This window comes from Triturus cristatus, chromosome 7 (assembly GCF_964204655.1).
Source record: "Triturus cristatus chromosome 7, aTriCri1.1, whole genome shotgun sequence".
NCBI classification, from domain to species: Eukaryota; Metazoa; Chordata; class Amphibia; order Caudata; family Salamandridae; genus Triturus; species Triturus cristatus.
Genome location: NC_140590.1, coordinates 938114134 through 938133636, shown reverse-complemented (window position 1 = coordinate 938133636; position 19503 = coordinate 938114134). Strand labels below are relative to the sequence as shown.

At 50.3% G+C, this 19503-nt stretch overlaps 1 protein-coding gene across 2 annotated transcripts in view; it reads right to left on the bottom strand.

The window, feature by feature from the left end:
- ANKHD1 (ankyrin repeat and KH domain containing 1) overlaps positions 1–19503 on the bottom strand; it is a 1109311-nt gene that overhangs the window by 339575 nt on the left and 750233 nt on the right. For both annotated transcript variants that reach the window (XM_085617924.1, XM_085617925.1), the window contains exon 27: positions 2068–2205. In XM_085617924.1, coding sequence (XP_085474050.1) covers positions 2068–2205 — 138 coding nt within the window. The remainder of the gene's footprint in view (positions 1–2067; positions 2206–19503) is intronic.

The following is a 19503-nucleotide window of genomic DNA, read 5'->3' as shown; positions in this document are numbered from 1 at the left end:
CATTGCAAGAAGTAAATTGTTTTGCCTCAGTCCTGGGTCTCCGTAAGCGTGGCTCACTCAGAGGCTTCTGCATCCTGTTCTTCGAATAGATCAGGTGGCATATGCGGACTGTGCTGTCAAACCGGACTTCTCAGTGGGCCAAGCACCGGGGGCCACTGCCAGATTCCATCCAGGTTTCGAAGAAGACTGCAAAAGATCTGCAGGAGAGGCTGCTGGACCTCAATTGGACCAGCTGAAGACATCGTTCCATGCCCCACCCAGAATGGAGTGGGTGGACAGATGCATAGCTGCTGAGCTGGAATGGTGGATATCAGTGGACCATTCGCCTGGTGCTGAGAGCCTTCTTACCCTCCATCAAGGAGGCGCTGGCTCAGGTTCTCACGGACACCACCACTGCCAAGATATACTCCAACAAGAAGGGCGGAATAGGGTCCTGATCCTATGTCAGAAGGCTCCTCATCTCTGGAGCTTCAGGCTTTTTCACTGCAACCACCCTACAGCACACTGCTGTCAAGGACCAGAGCGTCCTTTTCACCTAAAGTCATTGTAAATAACGGGCCATTAGTTGTGTGGCATCCACAAGTAATAGGTCCACAAGTAATAGGTCCGCAATCCCCCCTCACCAGGAACCAAACACCCCATTGTAGCTCTTGACTGTCGGGTTAGTGAAGCAAAGCAGTCCAAGGCCTATTCAGGAGGTGGTGAGAGACAGTAATCACTATTCGCTGGCATGCAATAACAACACTCACAATTGTCCAGTCGGGGCTTTTTCTTCAGAAAAGGGAATGAACATTTACTGTGCACACACTACTTAATACTACACAGTAATTTACAGATACACAGAAGACTGCTGGAAATACCTTTAATAACACTGAATTTGAGCGCTAAAGGGTAATGATTTAAAAAATCTCAGTTACCACCCATCCACGTGCAATGCAGCATATAGCCGTAAAGGGTGTGTTATAATAAACAACCAAGGTTATGTAATCACACAGAATCGTTAGACGCTTTGGGGAATTTACACGTCGGATATGGACTTATCAAGGTCCTTGATATTCTACCTTTGACACTTTCGTCATATGGTTGTTTATTATAACACACCCTTTTTTGATAGGGGCTTACCATGGTCAAAGATGCTCTATGGTTGATGCACACACTTTGTTAATTTTTGGCGGTTTGCTGTTGATTATAGTATATTTCTTCTGGCTAAACTGGGAATATGAGGATAATTGAGAAGTCTTTTTAAACACCTTTTGGAGAACGTGTTTCAAACTGCGAAGCGGTGACCTCACCAGTACTTGGACCATTTCAATTTTTTGATTTCCAGCGGCAACTACAGCAACACGAAGCGATAACTGACATTGCCTCCTTTAAAACGAACGTTTTTCAGTACTTTTACCTAACCGACAAGACCTTTTTAAGCCTTGAAAAGGGCACAGTGCGTGACGAAACACGTGTCTGCTGTCTTCCATATATTGAAAACTGGAGAAATCTGACCCCTGGGACAAAATAAAAGAAATGCTATGGTCTTCAGAACTAATCCTTACTATTTGGACTTTCCTCAAAAAGTGTAATAACTTAGTTTGAAGTGCTGGGGTATTCTATTTTGCAGACTATTGGAAAGAACAATTCTGTGGGGATTTTACCTAACTATACATGTTCTATGCGTCTTCTTACTGAAGGATTCCCAAGTTGACATGGGGAATTATTCAAATAACATGTCACAATACAAGTGATCCACTAATGTAGATGAGTGAAAATGCTCATCAAAATACAGGGCTGTCTGTGGCATTGAAAAAAAAGTACCAGCAAGCTCAAAAAGACTGCATATTTATAGAGATGCTGTGTCATTTCTAGCAAGGATGTTTGCAATTTCACAGTAACAGCCAGGCCCTCAATCACAGCATCACCATAAGGCTCTGGGAAGGAGCACTAAAGATGACCCCTGAATCCAGTCTGACACCAAGGGAAAAAATGTCTAAGGTGATTAATCAGCAGGAAGACATCCATTAGAAGATAATCATGAGGTGCAACGTAAGGAAAGCATATGTAGAGAAGCCACCTTACCTTCTAACAACTTCTTTCCATCCTTCTTCTCTTTTTTGCCCTCTTTTAGGACTGGTAAGATAAAGCTTTCCATTTGTTGCCAGCGGCAGAGATTTGTGACTAGATGATAGTGAATTCAGAGGCAAATCATTCTCAAATCTGTAAATTAAAGAAGAAGCAGCAGCTGAATCTAGCATCTAAATTTTCTCAAATTTGTGAAAGAGCCCTTGGTCACTAGAAAAAGACCATAAAATGCAACATTCATGCACACTCAACCAAACAAGGGCTCTAAACATGAAGACTTGTATATAGGTTGCTATTTATAAGAACCTGTAACAATACATATACGAGACAATTTGCAAAGCAGTAGGCCACTTACACTTTTGGGAGGAGAAGGCTGCCACTTCAGCTCCAGCATCAAATTAACTGCCAAGCAAATACATTATTTACCTTCAGTATCCATCTTTCTGTTGGATACTCTACAATAGCAGATTCCTCACTATGAATATTTCCATGGAATCAGACTGTGTCCAGAAGCTTTAAGGCAGTATTCCTGTGCGTCGATAGGTGGCATTGTGAGTCTCCGCGCTGAAGTAGTTTCGTTCCGTTAGTGATAACTAGCGCTGCATATAAGCGCCACTCACGCATGTTGACGCCAATTGCTTTCTAGGTCATCTGCACCCTCGGATGCGAAGCTTAACAGCAGACCAATGTGAAGATCTCTGAATTGGGTCCTTTTTCGATGTAAAAAGAGTCCAGTTCATGGAACAGGTAATTGGATGGGTCAGTGAGGAAGCTATGGTTAGATAGAGTACCCTCCAGAAGGAAAAAGATTCTAACTTTTTAAGCATCTGTTCATATCGTTATGTCTATTTTTATAGCATGCTATACACCCGTTGGGGTATCCAGGTGCTTCGCAGGTAGGTAGGCAGCTGTCTCGGGTGAAATTATTTGAAGAGACAGGTAACCAGCTGCTTTTGAAACTCGAAGCGTAGATGAGGCTCTGATGTGATGTGGGAGGTGATTCAATGTTTTGGGGGAGGTGTACAAGAAAGTGCAACAGTTGGCTTTGTTTTTGTGTATGCAGGGTACCTATGGTAGTGAGTCCTAAGCGGAGGTGCCCTAGGTGTTTATTTGGGGTTTACATGTTGAGGTAGGCGGGGTCTGTGTTCTGTAATGCTTTGTATGTGTGTGTGTAGTTTGAACTAAGTACAATTGTGTATTGGGAGCTAGTGAAGCTCCTTGAGGTGTGGAGTGATGTGAGAGCGGTTAAAGATGTCTTGCGTTTTGGATGGTTTAGAGCCTATTCAAGAGCGGTTTGGCGATTCCTGCAGCGAGTGCGTTGTCGTAGTCAAGTCTCCTGGTTACCAGGGCCTGTGTGACCTAGTTTTCCTAGTATTCTCTAGAGCCACTTGAAGATTTTTCACAGAATCCTCAGGATGTTGAAACAGGTGGTGGTCATCGCGTTTACCTGGTGTGTCATGTCAATCTTGTCGTCTAGGATGATTCCTAAGTATCTGATGAGGTAAGTGTTGTAAATTAAAGCAGCTCCAGATCCAAGGTAGATTAGTTAAGTAGGTTTATTAGGTAAGATGTTAACAAGAGCCCCACCAGGAGCAGCCTTCATGCTGCTCAGCCAATCCTCCAACTGACTCTCTCACTCACCAATATTCCACAGCCACCTCACACACCAACATTCCACCACCACAGTCACACTGGCTGAGCAGCAGGTATAACACATCTCCTTTCTTTACACAACATAACAAAGGAACACTTAAATGCATGTTTACAATGCAACTGTGAGAATGAATAAGAATGCATAAAATCACAAGGTGGAAGATATTTTACGCACATGTCGTAACACACTAATAGCAAAAGTGCATACAAAAAGATGGAAAACATTGAAAGCAATGAGCACAACATCGAATTACATAATGTACGAGTTACTTACCTTCGATAACGATGTATCTGGTAGAGACACAGTCTAGCCGCAGATTCCTTAACTTAGAATATTCCCAGGCATCAGACTGGATCCAGAATTTTTATGCAGCAGCACCTCTGCGAGCCGGGGGACGGCGCCGCATGGCTCCGCCCTGACCTCGTCTGCGGACATGACGTCAGCGAAGCCATATAAGTCCCTCCCGGCGAGCTGAAGTCCGTTTTCTTCGGAGAAACCTTTCCGCGCCACAACGCGGAGCCACCACCAAAATCTGTGAGAGTATGGGAACAGTAAGAAACATCACAATAAGGGACAGTAACAAGCACTGTACCATTGTGGGATAGTCCAGGGGGACCGAATTGTTTGAAAGATAAACTGGCGACTCCTCTAAAAACAGCCAGGTTTCTGGTATGGGGAGACCTATCAGTAGAGGGCTCACTAGTACCTTGGGCATTTCTTGATGAAAAACTGGAGGAGGGTATGTCCAGATTTAAATATCTACAACTAAGGAGTTGGTCACAAAGTCTTAAAAAACCTATAGGTCTTGGGAATACCCTGGAAGAACATTTAGTACAGAAGCCGGTAGGAAAGAAAGAAGTATCGTTCTTTTACTGGGCTATTGAAGAGGCCATAGATGGAGACTTCAGATTAGCTGAAGAGCTGTGGGGTGACTATGACAGAGACAGATTGTACAGATCTGTGGCAAACATCTTTTAACACCTTGTTTGCAGTTGTAAAACCTGCATGGCTCAGAAGAAATCATTATTTCACCACACATAGGGCTTATTTATCACCAGTGAGACTTTCCAAAATGACCAAGGGTCCCCCTGTTACTTGTAAAAAATGCAACATGGAAAACAACCCAGACACACATATGTTTTGGGCCTGCCCGGCAACCACTGAATTTTGGGAGAAAGTTGGTGACACTCCAACAAAGATTTTGGGATACCCAATACATATCTCTCTCTCATACTCATCATTTTTGGTATTTCTGGCGAAATCACAGGCCCGAGCAGAAGTTTTCTATTCTATGCTATTCTGCTAGCTAGACGAGAAATATGTAGAAGATGGCCTGAGAGTTTACCCCCCCTCCACATTCAGATTGGTTGTGTTCCTTGTATAACATTTTTAAGATGGACTTGGCCAGGCTGAAAGATAGTAGGAAGAGAGCCATTTTGGACTGTCTGATAAACTGGACCCCAGGCTAGAACAACTATGATCCATCTTGTTTTAACGAACTAATCACTTAATATGCACGATCCTATAATTAAGCCTTATTGGAAAATCTCAGACTGTGCTGAGTTTCATTGCTCTCTTGTGGTCCCCAGTTTCGATTTTGGAGGAGCCCTCAGCAACAGTTACTGGTTTTAATTAATCAGAAGAGAGCGTGACCACCCTCTCTTCGACAACAAGCGGTCAGCAACAGGAACAAGGTTTGTTTGCTACTGGTAGGTGGGTGACATTTTGAAGGCCTAAGTCTCAAATTGAGAAACAGGGGCAAGGTCTTAAATTCCTAGTTGTCTGGGGTTGGAGGCGAATGAGGAGAAGAATGTTTTTTTTTTAAAAAGTACTGTACACTGAAGCAATTGAAAAGAAAGAGCCAAGCAGCGCTCTGAGAAGCAGCCCTGCAAAAGCCAAGGCAATGCCCTCCCCCGAGGCAAACGAAAATGAAAAGAATGCCAGGGCAGACGACAGAAAGACTGCAATCACAAGGTCCGAACGTGACAGGCAACAAGACCTGAACTATGACATTAAAAACGATCCACCAAAGGTCGGCAACACTAGGCATGCCTTAACCTTTGTAAGAGAACTATGGGACTGAGGCTCCGAGAAGGAGACCCCAAGCCAATTGACTGTAGTAGAGTCAAAGACAAGACACCCTAAAACAACGAAAAAGAGTGGGAGGGAGGGAAGAACAACATTAGAAGACCCCACACTGAAAGAACCAGGAGACATGAACCCTGTGCCTCATCACTAGAATGGGAGGAGCAAAACAGAGAAAACAGAAATGACCATCCTCCCGAGCTGGGAAGGTGAAAGATGTCACCCGGTAGGAAGACAAAGCCACCCAAAGGGAGGTGAGAGCAGAAAACCCAACCTGCAATGTTCCTCGCAGAACGGGGAGGACGGGCGGCCGTTAAGAAATCTGTGGCTAGACTGTGTCTCTACCAGATACATCATTACCGAAGGTAAGTAACTCGTACATCTGATAGAGACATCTAACCGCAGATTCCTTAACTTAGAATAGATACCAAAGCCATTCCCCACAGGAGGCGGGTCTGCGAGTGAACCCCACCAAGTACCAAAGGAACCCAGCCGTCAAGAAGTTGACAAAACACAGTGGGGCAGGAATGCCACAGTGGCCAATCCCAGACCAGAAGCTCTGCAAGGAGCAACAAACAGTGGGAGGCAAAGGATCACAAGCCGCCGAGGGACGGCATAGAAGCCCATCAGTGTACACAGTGTAGAAAGGGAGCACAGAACCCGAAGGGCAGTGCGGAACGAGAGAGACCAAAACTTCAGGAAAAGAAAAGGGAGTGATCATAGGAACCGAGGGATCCACAGAATCTGACGGGTGTGCAAAAGAGAAGGGCCCAGAGAGGACAAGACGGTATGACCAAGTCCAAACATACAGGTGGAACATGCCTAACAGTGGAGAAGCACTGTGGAAGCGCACCAACGAGGACACCGGGGACAGCAGCGGTAGGATGCTGACCATGCCCAGGAAGAGACTAGACTAGAGACCCCAGACTTGACAGTGCGCAATCTCCACTTCCCAGAGAGACATTGGAAAGGGCGGACATCAAAAACATAGCGCATGTTACTACTTGTGTAACGATATATCTGTAAGACATTAGTTAGTGATAGATTCCTTACATTAGAATAATCCCCAGGCGTCAGACTGGATCCGGAAAGTCTTTTCGTAGCAGTACCCCTGCGCGCCAGTAGGTGGCGTCAAGCGGCTCCGCGTCCGTCACTGGCATTGTATGTGCCGAGATGACGTCACAGAGACTACTCAGGCGCCACCCAAGCGCGCTGACGTCAGTTCTGTACACGGCTTTCCGCACCAGGAACGCAGAGCCATGCAAGAAACTGACCACTGGTGCATTGAAACTAGGGCCCTGAAAGGGGTTGACCTTAACCCTAGAAATCAGTTCGCAGAACGCGGAGGATGGGTGGGGCGGTAAGGAATCTATCACTAACTAATGTTTCTTACAGATAAAATGTTACACAAGTAGTAACTTGTGCATCTGAAAGAGACACGTTAGTGATAGATATGAAAGAAGTCCGCCTTCTCTCCTTTACAGCAGGGGCAGCAGTGTGAGGAGTCTTGGAACATTCGATGAATCCTCTTAGGGGTGAGGTATGATCTATGAAGGACCATCGTCTAGATGAACTTTAACTTTAGTTTCGCGTTACGTAAAACTTTTTTGGGGTGTTCTAGCATGCATTTCCAAGCCTTGTCAGTGATTTCAATATTAGAGTCCTCGGACAAGTGCGCTCTAAGGGATGTGAGTGTAATTGCTGCATGTGTCCGGATACCTGTATATAACCAACAAATCAGGTTCCCCCCATTTCCCATGTAGTATAAGAGGTGTACCAAGCTATGTGGTGAGGGTTCACTACGCTGTGCGGCCCAAGTGTTCCTAATGAAATGGGACACTGCGGCATGTAGTAGGTAGAGGTGTGGGGGTGGGGGGGGGCGTCCATAGCCTGAAGGAAGGAGTCATGATCAAGCATGGTACCATCTCCGAAGAACGCTCCAATGTCCTCCACCCCAAGTCTAAGCAGTCCTGTATTCTGGCCTTCGTGAGCCTTCCTTGTGGAGTGGGACTGACTAAGAGGCGTAAGGGGTCGCCGGGGGGTATATGATAAGGCCTTCCTCCAGCATTGTAGTGCAGTCTTCAGTGGGGGGGGGGGGGGCTGTCTACGGGAATCTTGGCTTTAGGCAAAAGTAGTGAGTGCAGCTCGCCCCGGTCTCTCTCTCGATGTGTATACCCAATTTCCTGTAAATTTCTCCTTTCAGTCCAGTACGATAACCACTGGAGCTGACTGGCGTAATAGTAGGCCCTGAAGTCAGGAACTCCTAGGCCGCCCCTCCGGGTCTCCAGTGGGAGCTTACGCAGACTCATTCGTCTGTGGCCTGTGCCCCAAATAAGGTTCACCAATATAGTATTCTGTGTGTTGAAAATGGACTGTGGAATAACAACGGGCAAGTTCACGAAATAGTATAATAGGCGAGGGGAGCATCACCATTTTCGAGATGGCGATCAGTCCCATCACAGATAGCGGCAGAGAGGACCAGAAGGCCACACTAGCACGAAGGGCCGTTATAGCCCACACTATGTTGCCTTCAATTTGATCCGTCTGGGTTCTATAGACCTGAATGCCTAAATATTTGAAAGTAACGGGAGTCACCAGTAGGGTGAAGTCCCCAAACTGCAGGTCATGTGGGTATGGTGTTTCCTGGAAGAAGTAGACTGTAGATTTTCCCGGGTTTATAGCCAACCCAGAGAGACGTTCAAAACTGGCAAACACATCGGGAAAAGGGGTATTGTCAGCTGTCAGGTCCTGCAGATAAAAGAGAATTTCATCTGCATAAATGGAAATTAGGTGGTTCGCACCATCAATAGGGATGCCAAGCCGCTGATCTTCTAAGTGCTATAGCTAGGGGCTCTAGCGCAAGAACAAACAGCAGGGGGGAGAGCAGGCATCCTTGTCTTGTACCCCCTATGGATCGTATATTGGTCTGAGATGTAATGGCCTGTACGTGCTCTGGCTGTGGGGGATGTGTACAATAAGCGTATCCATTTGAGCTATGTGTCCGGGAATGCAAAGCGTTTTAGAGCCGCGAACATAAAATCCCAGGAGAGGGAATCAAAGGTCTGTCTAAGGTCTAGTGCTTTGCATCCCGCAGACTGGTAAACCTGTGGAGTGGCCTTCATGACGTAGTGTAACCGTCTGGTATTAAGGGATGTGCTATGGATCGGCAGGAAACTGCATTGGTCACTGTGTATGAGTGTATTAAGATATGGCTGTATACGATTGGCAAGGGCTTTACTTAAAATTTTTATATTCGGTCGCTAGTAGGGAAAGGGGTCTGTAATTAGACAGTTCTAAGCAATCGCGTCCTGGTTTGGGTATCGATGCGACCATTGCTTGCATGGTGGAATGTGGTAAATGACCAGTCTCAAAGGCAACTTTGTATACTGATTCTATTGTGGGTACCAAGGTCTCTAAGTATGTATGGTAGAATTCAATTGGTAATCCATCCATCCCCTGTGCCTTGTTACGGTTCAGACCCTTAATCGCGGTTTGGATTTCTTGTTGGGTTATGGGGCCATCTATGTCATTTTGTACGTCCTCGGGGATTACCGGAAAGGGGAGATCCTGTAAAAACTCTGCTATAGAGGGGCCTTCCACAGGAGGAGGTGGTGCGTAAAGCGCATTAAGGTGATCATAAAAGGCTGCGTTTATTTCTCGTTGGGTATGGGCTATATGTCCCGCAGGTGTACGGATTCTAGTTATTATCGGTGGATCGGGTCTATCCCTAACTATGTGGGCCAGCAATGTACCGGACCTGTCCGCTTCTGTGTGTTTGCGATGTGGGAATGCTCTATGGTCTATTGTTCGCAGTGTCTCTAGTGTTTCAGTGTGCTCTATAGGGGCAGACTGCAATGCCTCTTTTTTACCAGGGTCTGTCACTGTCACTTGTTCGAGTGTGTCCATTTGTTGTTAGACTCTCAGTAAACGCTGGTGTGTCCCCCGTCGTGCTCCTACCAACTGTCCTATCGTTGCCCCTCTTATCACCACTTTCAGGGCGTCCCACTCGATTAAGTTAGAGGAGGCTGTGTTCCAATTTTCGGCTAAATAGTTTGTTATAGTGTTGGAAAGGGCTGTACGAAATGGGGCATCTTCTAGTAATTGCGGGTGCAACTTCCAGGTGACCACTGGGGTGGGCACATTACCCCAGTTAAGTGTGATCTCTAGTGGGTTGTGATCTGAGAAGGTTTTTGCTAGGTATGTGGACTGGCAGACCTGAGTGATACAGGATCTAGAGAAGAGGAATCTATCAACTCTGGTATGGAGACTATGTACTGGAGAATAAAATGAGTATTCTTTGTAGGCATTGCCATGCGTCAGAGAGTGCCCATCCGTCAGCCAAGTGGTGAACAGATCGGCCAGTTTGCTAGCGTTCGTACCATTAAGGAGGGGGGGGGGGGGGGGGGATGTGATCTGTCTATAGTAGTGTCCAATACAGCGTTCCAATCTCCTGCCAGCACCCAGTGGACACCATCCCAGTCTACTAATGCTGCTCCTAGTTGATGAAGGAAGCGGTCCTGATCAAAGTTAGGGGCATAAACGCTGCCGAGGACCACCAGAGAACCATCTAGTGTACCTTTCAATAGTATGCATCTCCCTTGGTCATCAACTCGGCGTTCAAGTTCAAGAAATGGTACCCCGTGACGTATCCAAATGGTCGCTACCGTTGCAAATGCTGAATAGATTAGTAGAGTAAATCTGTCCTCTCCATTTTTTGCGTGTTTTTTGTGTTTCAGACTCAGTCAAGTGGGATTCTTGTAGGAACGCCACATGTGCCTTACGCCTGAGGAGATATGCATGTATACGATGCAGTTTCTGAATCGCCCCCAACCCACGTACATTCCATGTGACTAGGTTGTAAGACCCTAGAGTATCAACTGTTCTGGGCATTACGTGAAGCCAGTAGACCGATCTCGACCAGGAGTCCCCTTCCCCAAAACAGTAACAAAACCTGGTTCAGCGCCCGAACTACGCTGGACCCAACAATAGAGCACAAGAATTACATAACATATAACGGTGCATACGCTAGTAGGGAGGCTTTCCGCCCCTAGTTGTGGTCATGCTCATAGCAAGATCCGCAACTTGGCGGCTCTACGGAACCCTGCATGGGGGGAGGGGATTGTGTTACAATTAGATATGTCAAAGACAGTGGTATCGTCTTACGCGATCATTTGGAGGAGATGGCCAGAGTCCCCGCAGAAACAGTGCCCCATTCATATAGAGACAGAGGTGATCAATATGTACCACTGAAACAAACAATTCGATGTTAATACTCAGGCTATGACAGTGTGATCATGTTCACATTTACAGTTACGAAAAAAGGATATGATGGGCTCCAGCATTAGGAGACTGTGCTGTCCAGGGGAGCGAGCACCAAATCATATTCCCATAGTCATCGCAGATTCGCCTTCAGTTTTTAGTTATCAATAATGTCGTCTGCTGCCCGGGGTGTAATTTTGGGGAAGAGAGTTATACTGTGTTCAGAGTCTGAATTCAGGGTACTGTCCTCAGAGTCCGTAGGGATTTTGTTTGAGTCTTCTCGGAAAGCACCGGCAACCGCAATGGCCCCTTTCTGGTCACGACGTTGTTCTCGCGATGGGCCGGCAGCGCCCTTGCTCTGGTTTGAGTTCGGAGATGGACGAGAGCACAGTTTAGAGAGCCTGTCTGAGCCCTGCGATGAAGAATCGGAGTGGTTTAGCTGACTGGAGCCAAGGCACATGACTTCCATCCATTCCTCGGCATCTGCTGGGCTCTCGAAGAAGTGTTTTTTTCCCCCGTAAATAACTTTGAGGATATAGAAGTGGGTATTTGAGTTGTGCTTTCTGAAGCTTCTTCTTTACTGCTTGATAGGACGATCTCTGCCTCTGTACCATGATGGTGTAGTCCGGGTACAACGATATCAGGTGGTTTTCAAATTGGATTAGCGCTCTTTCTCTTGCCTTCTGCAGCAGAACGTCGTGGTCCTTATAATTGAGAATTTTTACTATCAGAGGGCGAGGCGGTGCGCCAGTCTTAGGTGGACCAGTCGATATTCTGTGGGCAGGTTCGACACAAAAGTATGGAGAGAGTCCCTCGGGCACTACATGGTCCCTGAACCATGCTTCTATAAATGCTGCCGCCTTAACCCCTTCACTGCATTCCAGTAGGCCAATGACGCGTATATTGTTGCACCTGTTCCTGCCCTCCGCATCCTCCACCCGATCCAGGAGGCCTGTCATCTAGCTGTTGCAAGGTTGACGAGTTTGTCGCAACCCTAGGGGCCAGGTCAGTGAGGGATTGCCCGTGGTCCTTGACCATGTCTGCCAGCTTAATATGGTCCGCCCTGAGTAGAGTAAGGCCTGTGGTGAGCGTACCAATCTGTTGTTCGAGTGCCACCTTGGAGTCGCGGATTTCCTTAAGAATTAGGTCCAGCTTATCGAGTGCCACCTCCATAAGCTCAGTGGATGTAGCCCGAGACGAGGAAGGGCGACTACCAAGTTCTGTTATGGTGGAGGGGGGGTCTGGTCCCTGTCAGCCATCCAGCGTCTTAAGCCGAACTCTACCCATGGCGTGGGTTCTCAGTTAGGCGCAGGGCAGGCCTCTTCTAGTGGGTGACCAGGAGGGGTGTTGACAATCTTCTGGGCAATTGTAGGAGTAAGTCCCGTCTTTCCCTCAGTAGGAGTTTATAGATACGTTGTCGCCAGGACCATGCGGTCCAGAGGGAGGTCTGGTAGCGGGAAGGTGGCAGTTTTCCCCTCACGGGAGAGTCAGCAGTGGAGCCCCTCACATATGTGTTCAGCAGGATGGACTGGTAGTAGGACGCAGCAACACGAAGGCCGATGTGGGTCCTAAGGCCCGTTATCTACAGCTAGTAGCGCAGTGAGTCTTCGTGGGCGAAGGCACCGGTGGATTTCGGCCGGTCGTATCCTTTCCTGTACGTGCACCGGACTGTGTAGCACAGCGGAGTCACCCTCAGCCTCTTCTGTCAGCAGGGTAGCTCAATATCAGCAGGGCATGCTCTTCCCTGGGGAGACATGCACAATTCTGCCGCAATGCTGCAAGAGTTAACGCCGTAAATCATGGGGGGGGGGGGGGGGGGAGTCCACTGCATTCGCAATGTAGAATCATCAGACTGGCGTTATTATACTCCCGGGGCCAACCGCCTGCATTCACATTGTTCAAGCCCCACCGGGCCTCGAGTCTCAGGGAAAGACCCCGCAGTGCACCGCAGCGGACGGCCAGATACAGGGAGCGAGGTGTACTGTCCAATGAGAGCCAATGCGGCGCAATCACTCGCCGCACCGTTCCTCGATGGGTTCTCCAGGCGTGCCGGCCCTGATCTCTCACCGGGTGCCTTCAGGGTACCACCGCTATCAGGCCGCGCAGCCGCCCGCAGTCATCACATGGGGTACGCAGTGTGGCGTGCCTGCCCTCCGGCGGCGTGGGTCTCTCCGGGTGTATGGCGCAGTGGGAGGGTGATGGAATCCCGATGCCTCCGGACTCGAAGCGGGCTCTCCACAGCAGCACACAGGGCCGTCTGCACCACGCGCGGGCCCGCACTTCATGGCAGGTCTCGGCCTCCGTCCGATTTTAGCAGCGGGTAGGCCCCGGGTCAGGACTCCGTCGTATTGCGGTCCTGGGGAACATCCAAGGCACTCCGCGATGCTGGGAACTCCGGTGTCTCAATAGCAATGTCCTCAGTCGTGGAACGGCCGGGGATGACGGTGCAGGATGATAAAATCCCCCCACAGGTCCGGAGCTCTACCAGTACTTGACCGCCATCTTAAGCGGCTAGCCACGCCCCTTCCAGGACGGGTCCTTAAAACTACCTTGTCCGGATGAACAGAAAGGTTAAGGAGGTTTGGAAAAAAAGAGCCTGGAACGCACTTACTCTTCCTGCAGAGGTGATAGCTACCAGGAAAGCCGTCTTGAGAGTGAGAAGACGCAAAGCACAGTTATGAAGGGGCTCGAAGGGAGCGCACATCAGATATGTCAAGACAAGGTTTAGGTTCCATTGAGGCATTATGAACGGCACGGGAGGAAACGTGTGTGTAATGCCTTTGATGAAGCGATTAACCAAGAAGATTAACAAAACAGAAGGCTGATCTGGAAGCCGTAAAAAGGCGGAGATGGCTGAAAGATAACCTTTAATAGTGCCCAGAGTAGAGCCCTGCTGGGCCAAAGAAAAAAGGAACAGAAGGACTTCAGAAAGAGGGACAAAAAGGGGATCCACAGCCTTAGATGTGCACCATGCCACAAACTTGTTCCACCTGCAGGTGTATACCGTTTTAGGGGAGGGACGCCTGGCTGCCAGAATAACATCACAGACTTCGGGAGGAAGATCGAAAGCTGTCAACTGTCGCCGCTCAATCTCCACGCATGGAGGTGGAGGCTGGACAGGTTCGGGTGGAGGACCGTCCCCTGCTGCTGCGACAGAAGATCCTCCCGAAGAGGCAGTCAGGTCGGGGGAATTGATCGCCATGCTGAGTAGCTCGGGATACCAGTATCTTCGTGCCGAATCTGGAGCCACAAGGATGACTTGGGCCTGGTCGCACCGAATCTTCTTCAGCACTCTGGGCAGAAGTGGTATAGGCGGAAAGGCGTACAACAGACCGCAACTCCACTCGCGACGAAAAGCGTCGCCGAGCGAGTGCCGCCTTGGAAATTCCAATGCGCAGAACTGATGACATTGCGCGTTGTCTTCGGTGGCAAATAGATCTAACCAAGGCTCTCCCCACTGCGGAAAGAGACCTTGCACCACGTCCGAGTTCAGACGCCATTCGTCATCCATCAAGCACCGGCGGCTGAGTTTGTCCGCCCTAGCGTTCAGAGAACCGGCCAGGTGTTGAACCACCAAGGTAATGCCTTGATGTTCCAGCCATGTCCAGAGGCGCAGAGCCTCCTGACATAGGGTCCATGACCCCACCCCGCTTGTTGCAATACCACATGGCAGTGGTGTTGACCGTGAACATCTGCACTGCACTTCCCCGGATAGAGGAAAGGAATGCCTTCAGTGCAAGTCGGATCGCCCGAAGCTCCAAAAGGTTCATATGGAGCCGGGACTCCGCCGGAGACCAGAGGCCTCTGATCTCCGCCTCTCCCAAGTGGCTTCCCCATCCCAGGAGGGACGCATCCGTCACCACTGTGTGCTCCGGTTGGGGAAGGGAGAGGGATGTGCCATTGACCCAATTGCGATTCGTAAGCCACCACTGCAATTGTCGTGCAGTGCCCTCCGAGATCTGGACATGATCGGACAGGTTGCCCTGATGCTGATGCTGTGCCCACTGGAACTTCAGGACCCATTGCAGAGCCTGGCATGTCGTAATAGCAGGATGCAAGAGGCCATGAGGCCCAAGAGCCGGAGGGTCGTCAGAGGCTGAAGGATCGGAATCATAGCCTGAATATCCCGGACTCGCTGCTCGGGAGGGTAAACCCGAAACAGCGTCTAATCCAAAACCGCTCTGATGAAGGGGAGCTTCTGAGAGGGACTCAGGTCCGACTTCATCACGTTGATGGAGAACCCCAGCAAATGCATGAGGTCAACCGTAGTCTGAAGGGGGTTGACGATTGCCTGGGGCGAGCCCGCCTTCAGCAACCAGTCATAGAGGTAAGGGAAGACTGACACCCCTGAGCTGCGTAGGTGAGCTGGACGGGGATGTGAAAATATGCATCCTGCAAGTCCAATGCCACCATCCAGTCTCCCGGGTCAAGGGCAGCCAAGACCAGAGTCAGCATTTTGACGTTCCAGAGATCCAAGATGGGACGCAGACCCCCTTTGTCCTTCTTGGGGACCAGAAAGTTGTAGGAATAACAACCACTCCCTACTTCTGGCCCAGGAACGCACTTGATGGCCCCCTTGGCCAAGAGGGCCGTAACTTCCTGCTGTAGAGTTGCCAAGTGTTTCCCCCGACATGCGGTGGTACCGAGGTGGCATGGCTGCAGGGATGGACTTAAAAGGAAGGGAGTAACCCATACGGATGATCTGCAACACCCACTTAACCGATGTGATAACGCGCCAGTGAGGGAGGTGGTGGCGGATCCTGCCACCCACCGGCATGGGGTGCTCCACAAAGCTCGGATTAGGAAGGTTTGGAGGTAGAAGTAGCGGGGGCGGAGGTGGACCGACCCCCACGCTGATTCCCAGACCCGCCCCTGCGGAAGCCGCGTCCGCGCTGAGGCTGGTTCTGTACAGGCTTGCTGAAGGAACGTGCCTGGGCGCCCCTGCCCTGGCCACAAAAGGAACGAAAACCAGGAGTGGCTGGGCTTATTGTGGAAAGACCTAAGGACTTGGACGTAGCCCGCGAGTCCTTAAAACGCTCCAGAGCACTGTCGGCCTTCTCGCCAAACAGGCGAGTGCCATCAAAGGGCATATCCATGAGCGAGCTCTGGACATCAGGCGAGAACCCAGTGGATCTCAACCAGGCATGGCGATGAAGCACCACAGTCATAGAAATCGCCATGCCTAGTGAGTCAGCGGTGTCCAAACCAGACCAAATGGCAAACTTAGCCGCATCGTTACCCGCAACAACAGCTTGGGACAGCACAGCGTGGACCGCCTCAGGACACTGAGGAAACATCTGTGCAACCGTATCCCACACCGCGTGGGAATAGCGGCCCAATAAGCAGGCGTTGTTTACCGACCGCAGCCCCAAGCTGGCCGAAGATAACAACCGCTTACCGAACTGTTCCAGCTTCTTAGAGTCCTTATCCGGCAGAGCAGTGGGAAAGGCACTCTGCAACTTCGAGGTTCAGATGACCAGGCTCTCCGGCGTAGGATGAGTGGTTAGAAACGCAGGGTCACCATGTGCCGGGCAGTGACACCTGGCGACATTCTTATCCACCGGGGCCCCTGGGGCCGGCCTCGACCAAGTGCCCAACAAGACGTCAGTGAGGGCGTTGTTAAAGGGTAGCAGGGGCTTCGACGAAGTGGACGCCGTCTGGAGCACCTCAGTGAGGAGATTAGTTTTGAGGGCCACCGTAAGAAGATCAAGGTTGAGAACCTCAGCTGCCTGACGGAGCACCATCGTGTAGGAGGCGCCCTCCTCCATGGTAGGTGGGGGAGAGGCAAACCCCGGGTCAGAAGAGACATCGAGGTCGCCGGCGTCCTCAAGTCATCCACCCAGTCCTGCTCGGAGTCACACTGACGGGCAAGAGGATCCTCAGACCCCTCCCAGTTGTCCTCCACCTCGGTTGCATGGGGGAACAGACCGAGGCGGCAGAGCTGAAGCCAGAGAAGGAACATACGGCGTCGGAAACGGCACCGTGAATGGCGTCGGCCAGGGCCGAGCCGGCGCCTCGTCCTAATGCGGATCCCAGGTAGGAACAAAATGGTCCTGAAACCGGGGCAAGGGCGGGACAAACGGCACCCACTGCGGCGCCGAAGGTGGAGCAGAGGGTGGCGCTGGGGCCGGCAGCGCTGGACCTCGTGGAGCCGGGGCCGGAGCCAATGGCGGAGGATCCTGTGGTGCTGAAGCTGGATCCGCCAGCGGCCCCACAGGATCTGGACACAGGACCGCGGGGCCCGAAGGCGCGCCGGTGGGAGCCCGAGGCCTAAAAAGGTGGTCCATGGTGGCAAGAAATTCTTGCCCCTGTTTGGGAGTCGCCGACGGACCCGGGTAAGGCGGGTAGGCCACGGGACTCCCAGGCTCCAAAGGAGCCGCAGGAGGGACGTCGGAGATCGAACACCCTTCTTCGACTTCTTTTTATGTCTTCGCTTACCCGAATCTGAGGGTGAAGACTTGGAGCCCGGGGAGTGACGACTGCGGCCCTTCGATCGTTCCCTGGAACGGCGCTGGGACGAGTGCCGGACCTCCAGCAGCTTCCGGCGCTGCTCCCTCAAGGCCTTCGGGCCATGGCCCGACAGTCCCGGCAGGACCGGGAGTAGTGATCGGTCTCCAGGCAGTAGAGGCAAACATTGTGGGGGTTCGCCATCGACCTATTGCGACGACAGGCCCCACAAGACTTAAATCCAGGCATCCCTACGTGCACCAAGGAAAAAAGTGAGACAAAAGTCTCAAAAGGTAGTCAAAAAGTGACTAAGGTACGTGCTCTAACCAGGTCTGCACCTGCTGGTGCGGAAAAAGAAAGAACTGAAGTCAGCACGCATAAGTGGAGCCTATGTAGTCATCTTGGCGCATACAACGCCAGTGACCGACGCGGAGCTGCACGACGTCACCCGACGCGCAGGGGTACTGCTACAAAAAGACTTTCCGGATCTAGTCGGACGCCTGGGGATTATTCTAAGGTAAGGAATCTATCACTAACATGTCTCTTTCAGACATTGAGACTATAAAAAGCACATGCGGGAGGCAGATGTACACAGGGTAGACAGTGTGTACAGCCATAACCCATCCACGTAAAAAGGAAGGGCACAAAGAAGTGCCCTGAGATACTCCAGATGCAAGAGATGCCTCACCAGGTATGTAACCTGTGAAAGGGATCCGTGAAGCGAACACACACAGAATGAAGGACTGCACCTACGAGAAGTCCATGTCAAGCCCAAGGACACCGCAGCAAGGACCTAGTGTACGTGCCTGGGTGTGTGTAGACACCAGACAGAACAAACATCAGGAGAAGGCTCAGCCATAAGGATGAGTGGCACACAAAAAACAAGAGTGCACCATAGGTATCAACAGCCATTTCGCAGCAGAATCGGACAGCTAAAGTCCAGATCTATAAGCGACACCAGCCACTCGGCAGGGAGGAGCCACGGTTCCCGGCGAGGCAAACTGGAAGGGTGACTAGTACAGGAGGAACCAGTACCAAACGTTCATTGAGTAACAGAAATTGTATAGAGATGTGCATACAAGAACACAGAAGACAGTGAACGTCCCAAGGAGAGCACCTCTACAGGATCCCGAAGTAGAAGTATGCCAAAACTCCTGCTCAGATGGCAGCAGGGGAAGAGGAAAACCCATGCCGGGGAAGTACCCAGGAAAGCAAGGCACAAGGCAATGTACATGAGCAGCGCAAGTGGCCAAGATGCCACCATGCAAGAACAAAGGATGAAAAGCACTGCCCACCACGGAAGAGGAGGGGACACCCAGCCATCGGGAAGTGTCAGCCCTCCGTAACAATGGATACAGTGGACAGCAACCACCAGACGTGCACAGAACATAAGAGAAGTGAGCTGTGGTAGTCCTGCGCGCCTTAGTACAGAGACAGGGCGCTGACCAAGACCGTCCACAGTTAGGACATTTGCAACAGCAGAACCAAGCAGAACTGAAACAGACAAGGAGGGGAGGCTGAAAGGACTATCCGTGAAAAAACATACGAGGTAGAAACCCAGAGAAAGTGAGCAGCTACCCTTGCAAAGAAGTGCCACGGACAAACCGCAGACTCCAACAGATAGGTAGTAGAGCGATGCCAACCGGTGGACCCCATGAAAGAGAAAAAGACCACAGTCACATCCGCAGGGAATCGCCCTCCGAAAAATACTTCACAGGAGCCTACCAAGCCTTTATGTGTAAGGGAGGCAGCTACACAGTAGCCAACAAATACACCACCTAGGGTAAGCCTCAACCCCAACTAGGGGCACCTCTTGAGCCGGGGCTCAGACAGAGGATCAACAGAACAGAAGCAGCCGAGCAGCTGCAATAAAGGGAAGCAGAAACGTCAAATAGCCGTCCAGACTACCTGAGTATTACAGCATGAACCCAGGATCCAGAACAACACTGCACATGGAAGTAACAGTCTGTAAAAGGATTTCAAAAACA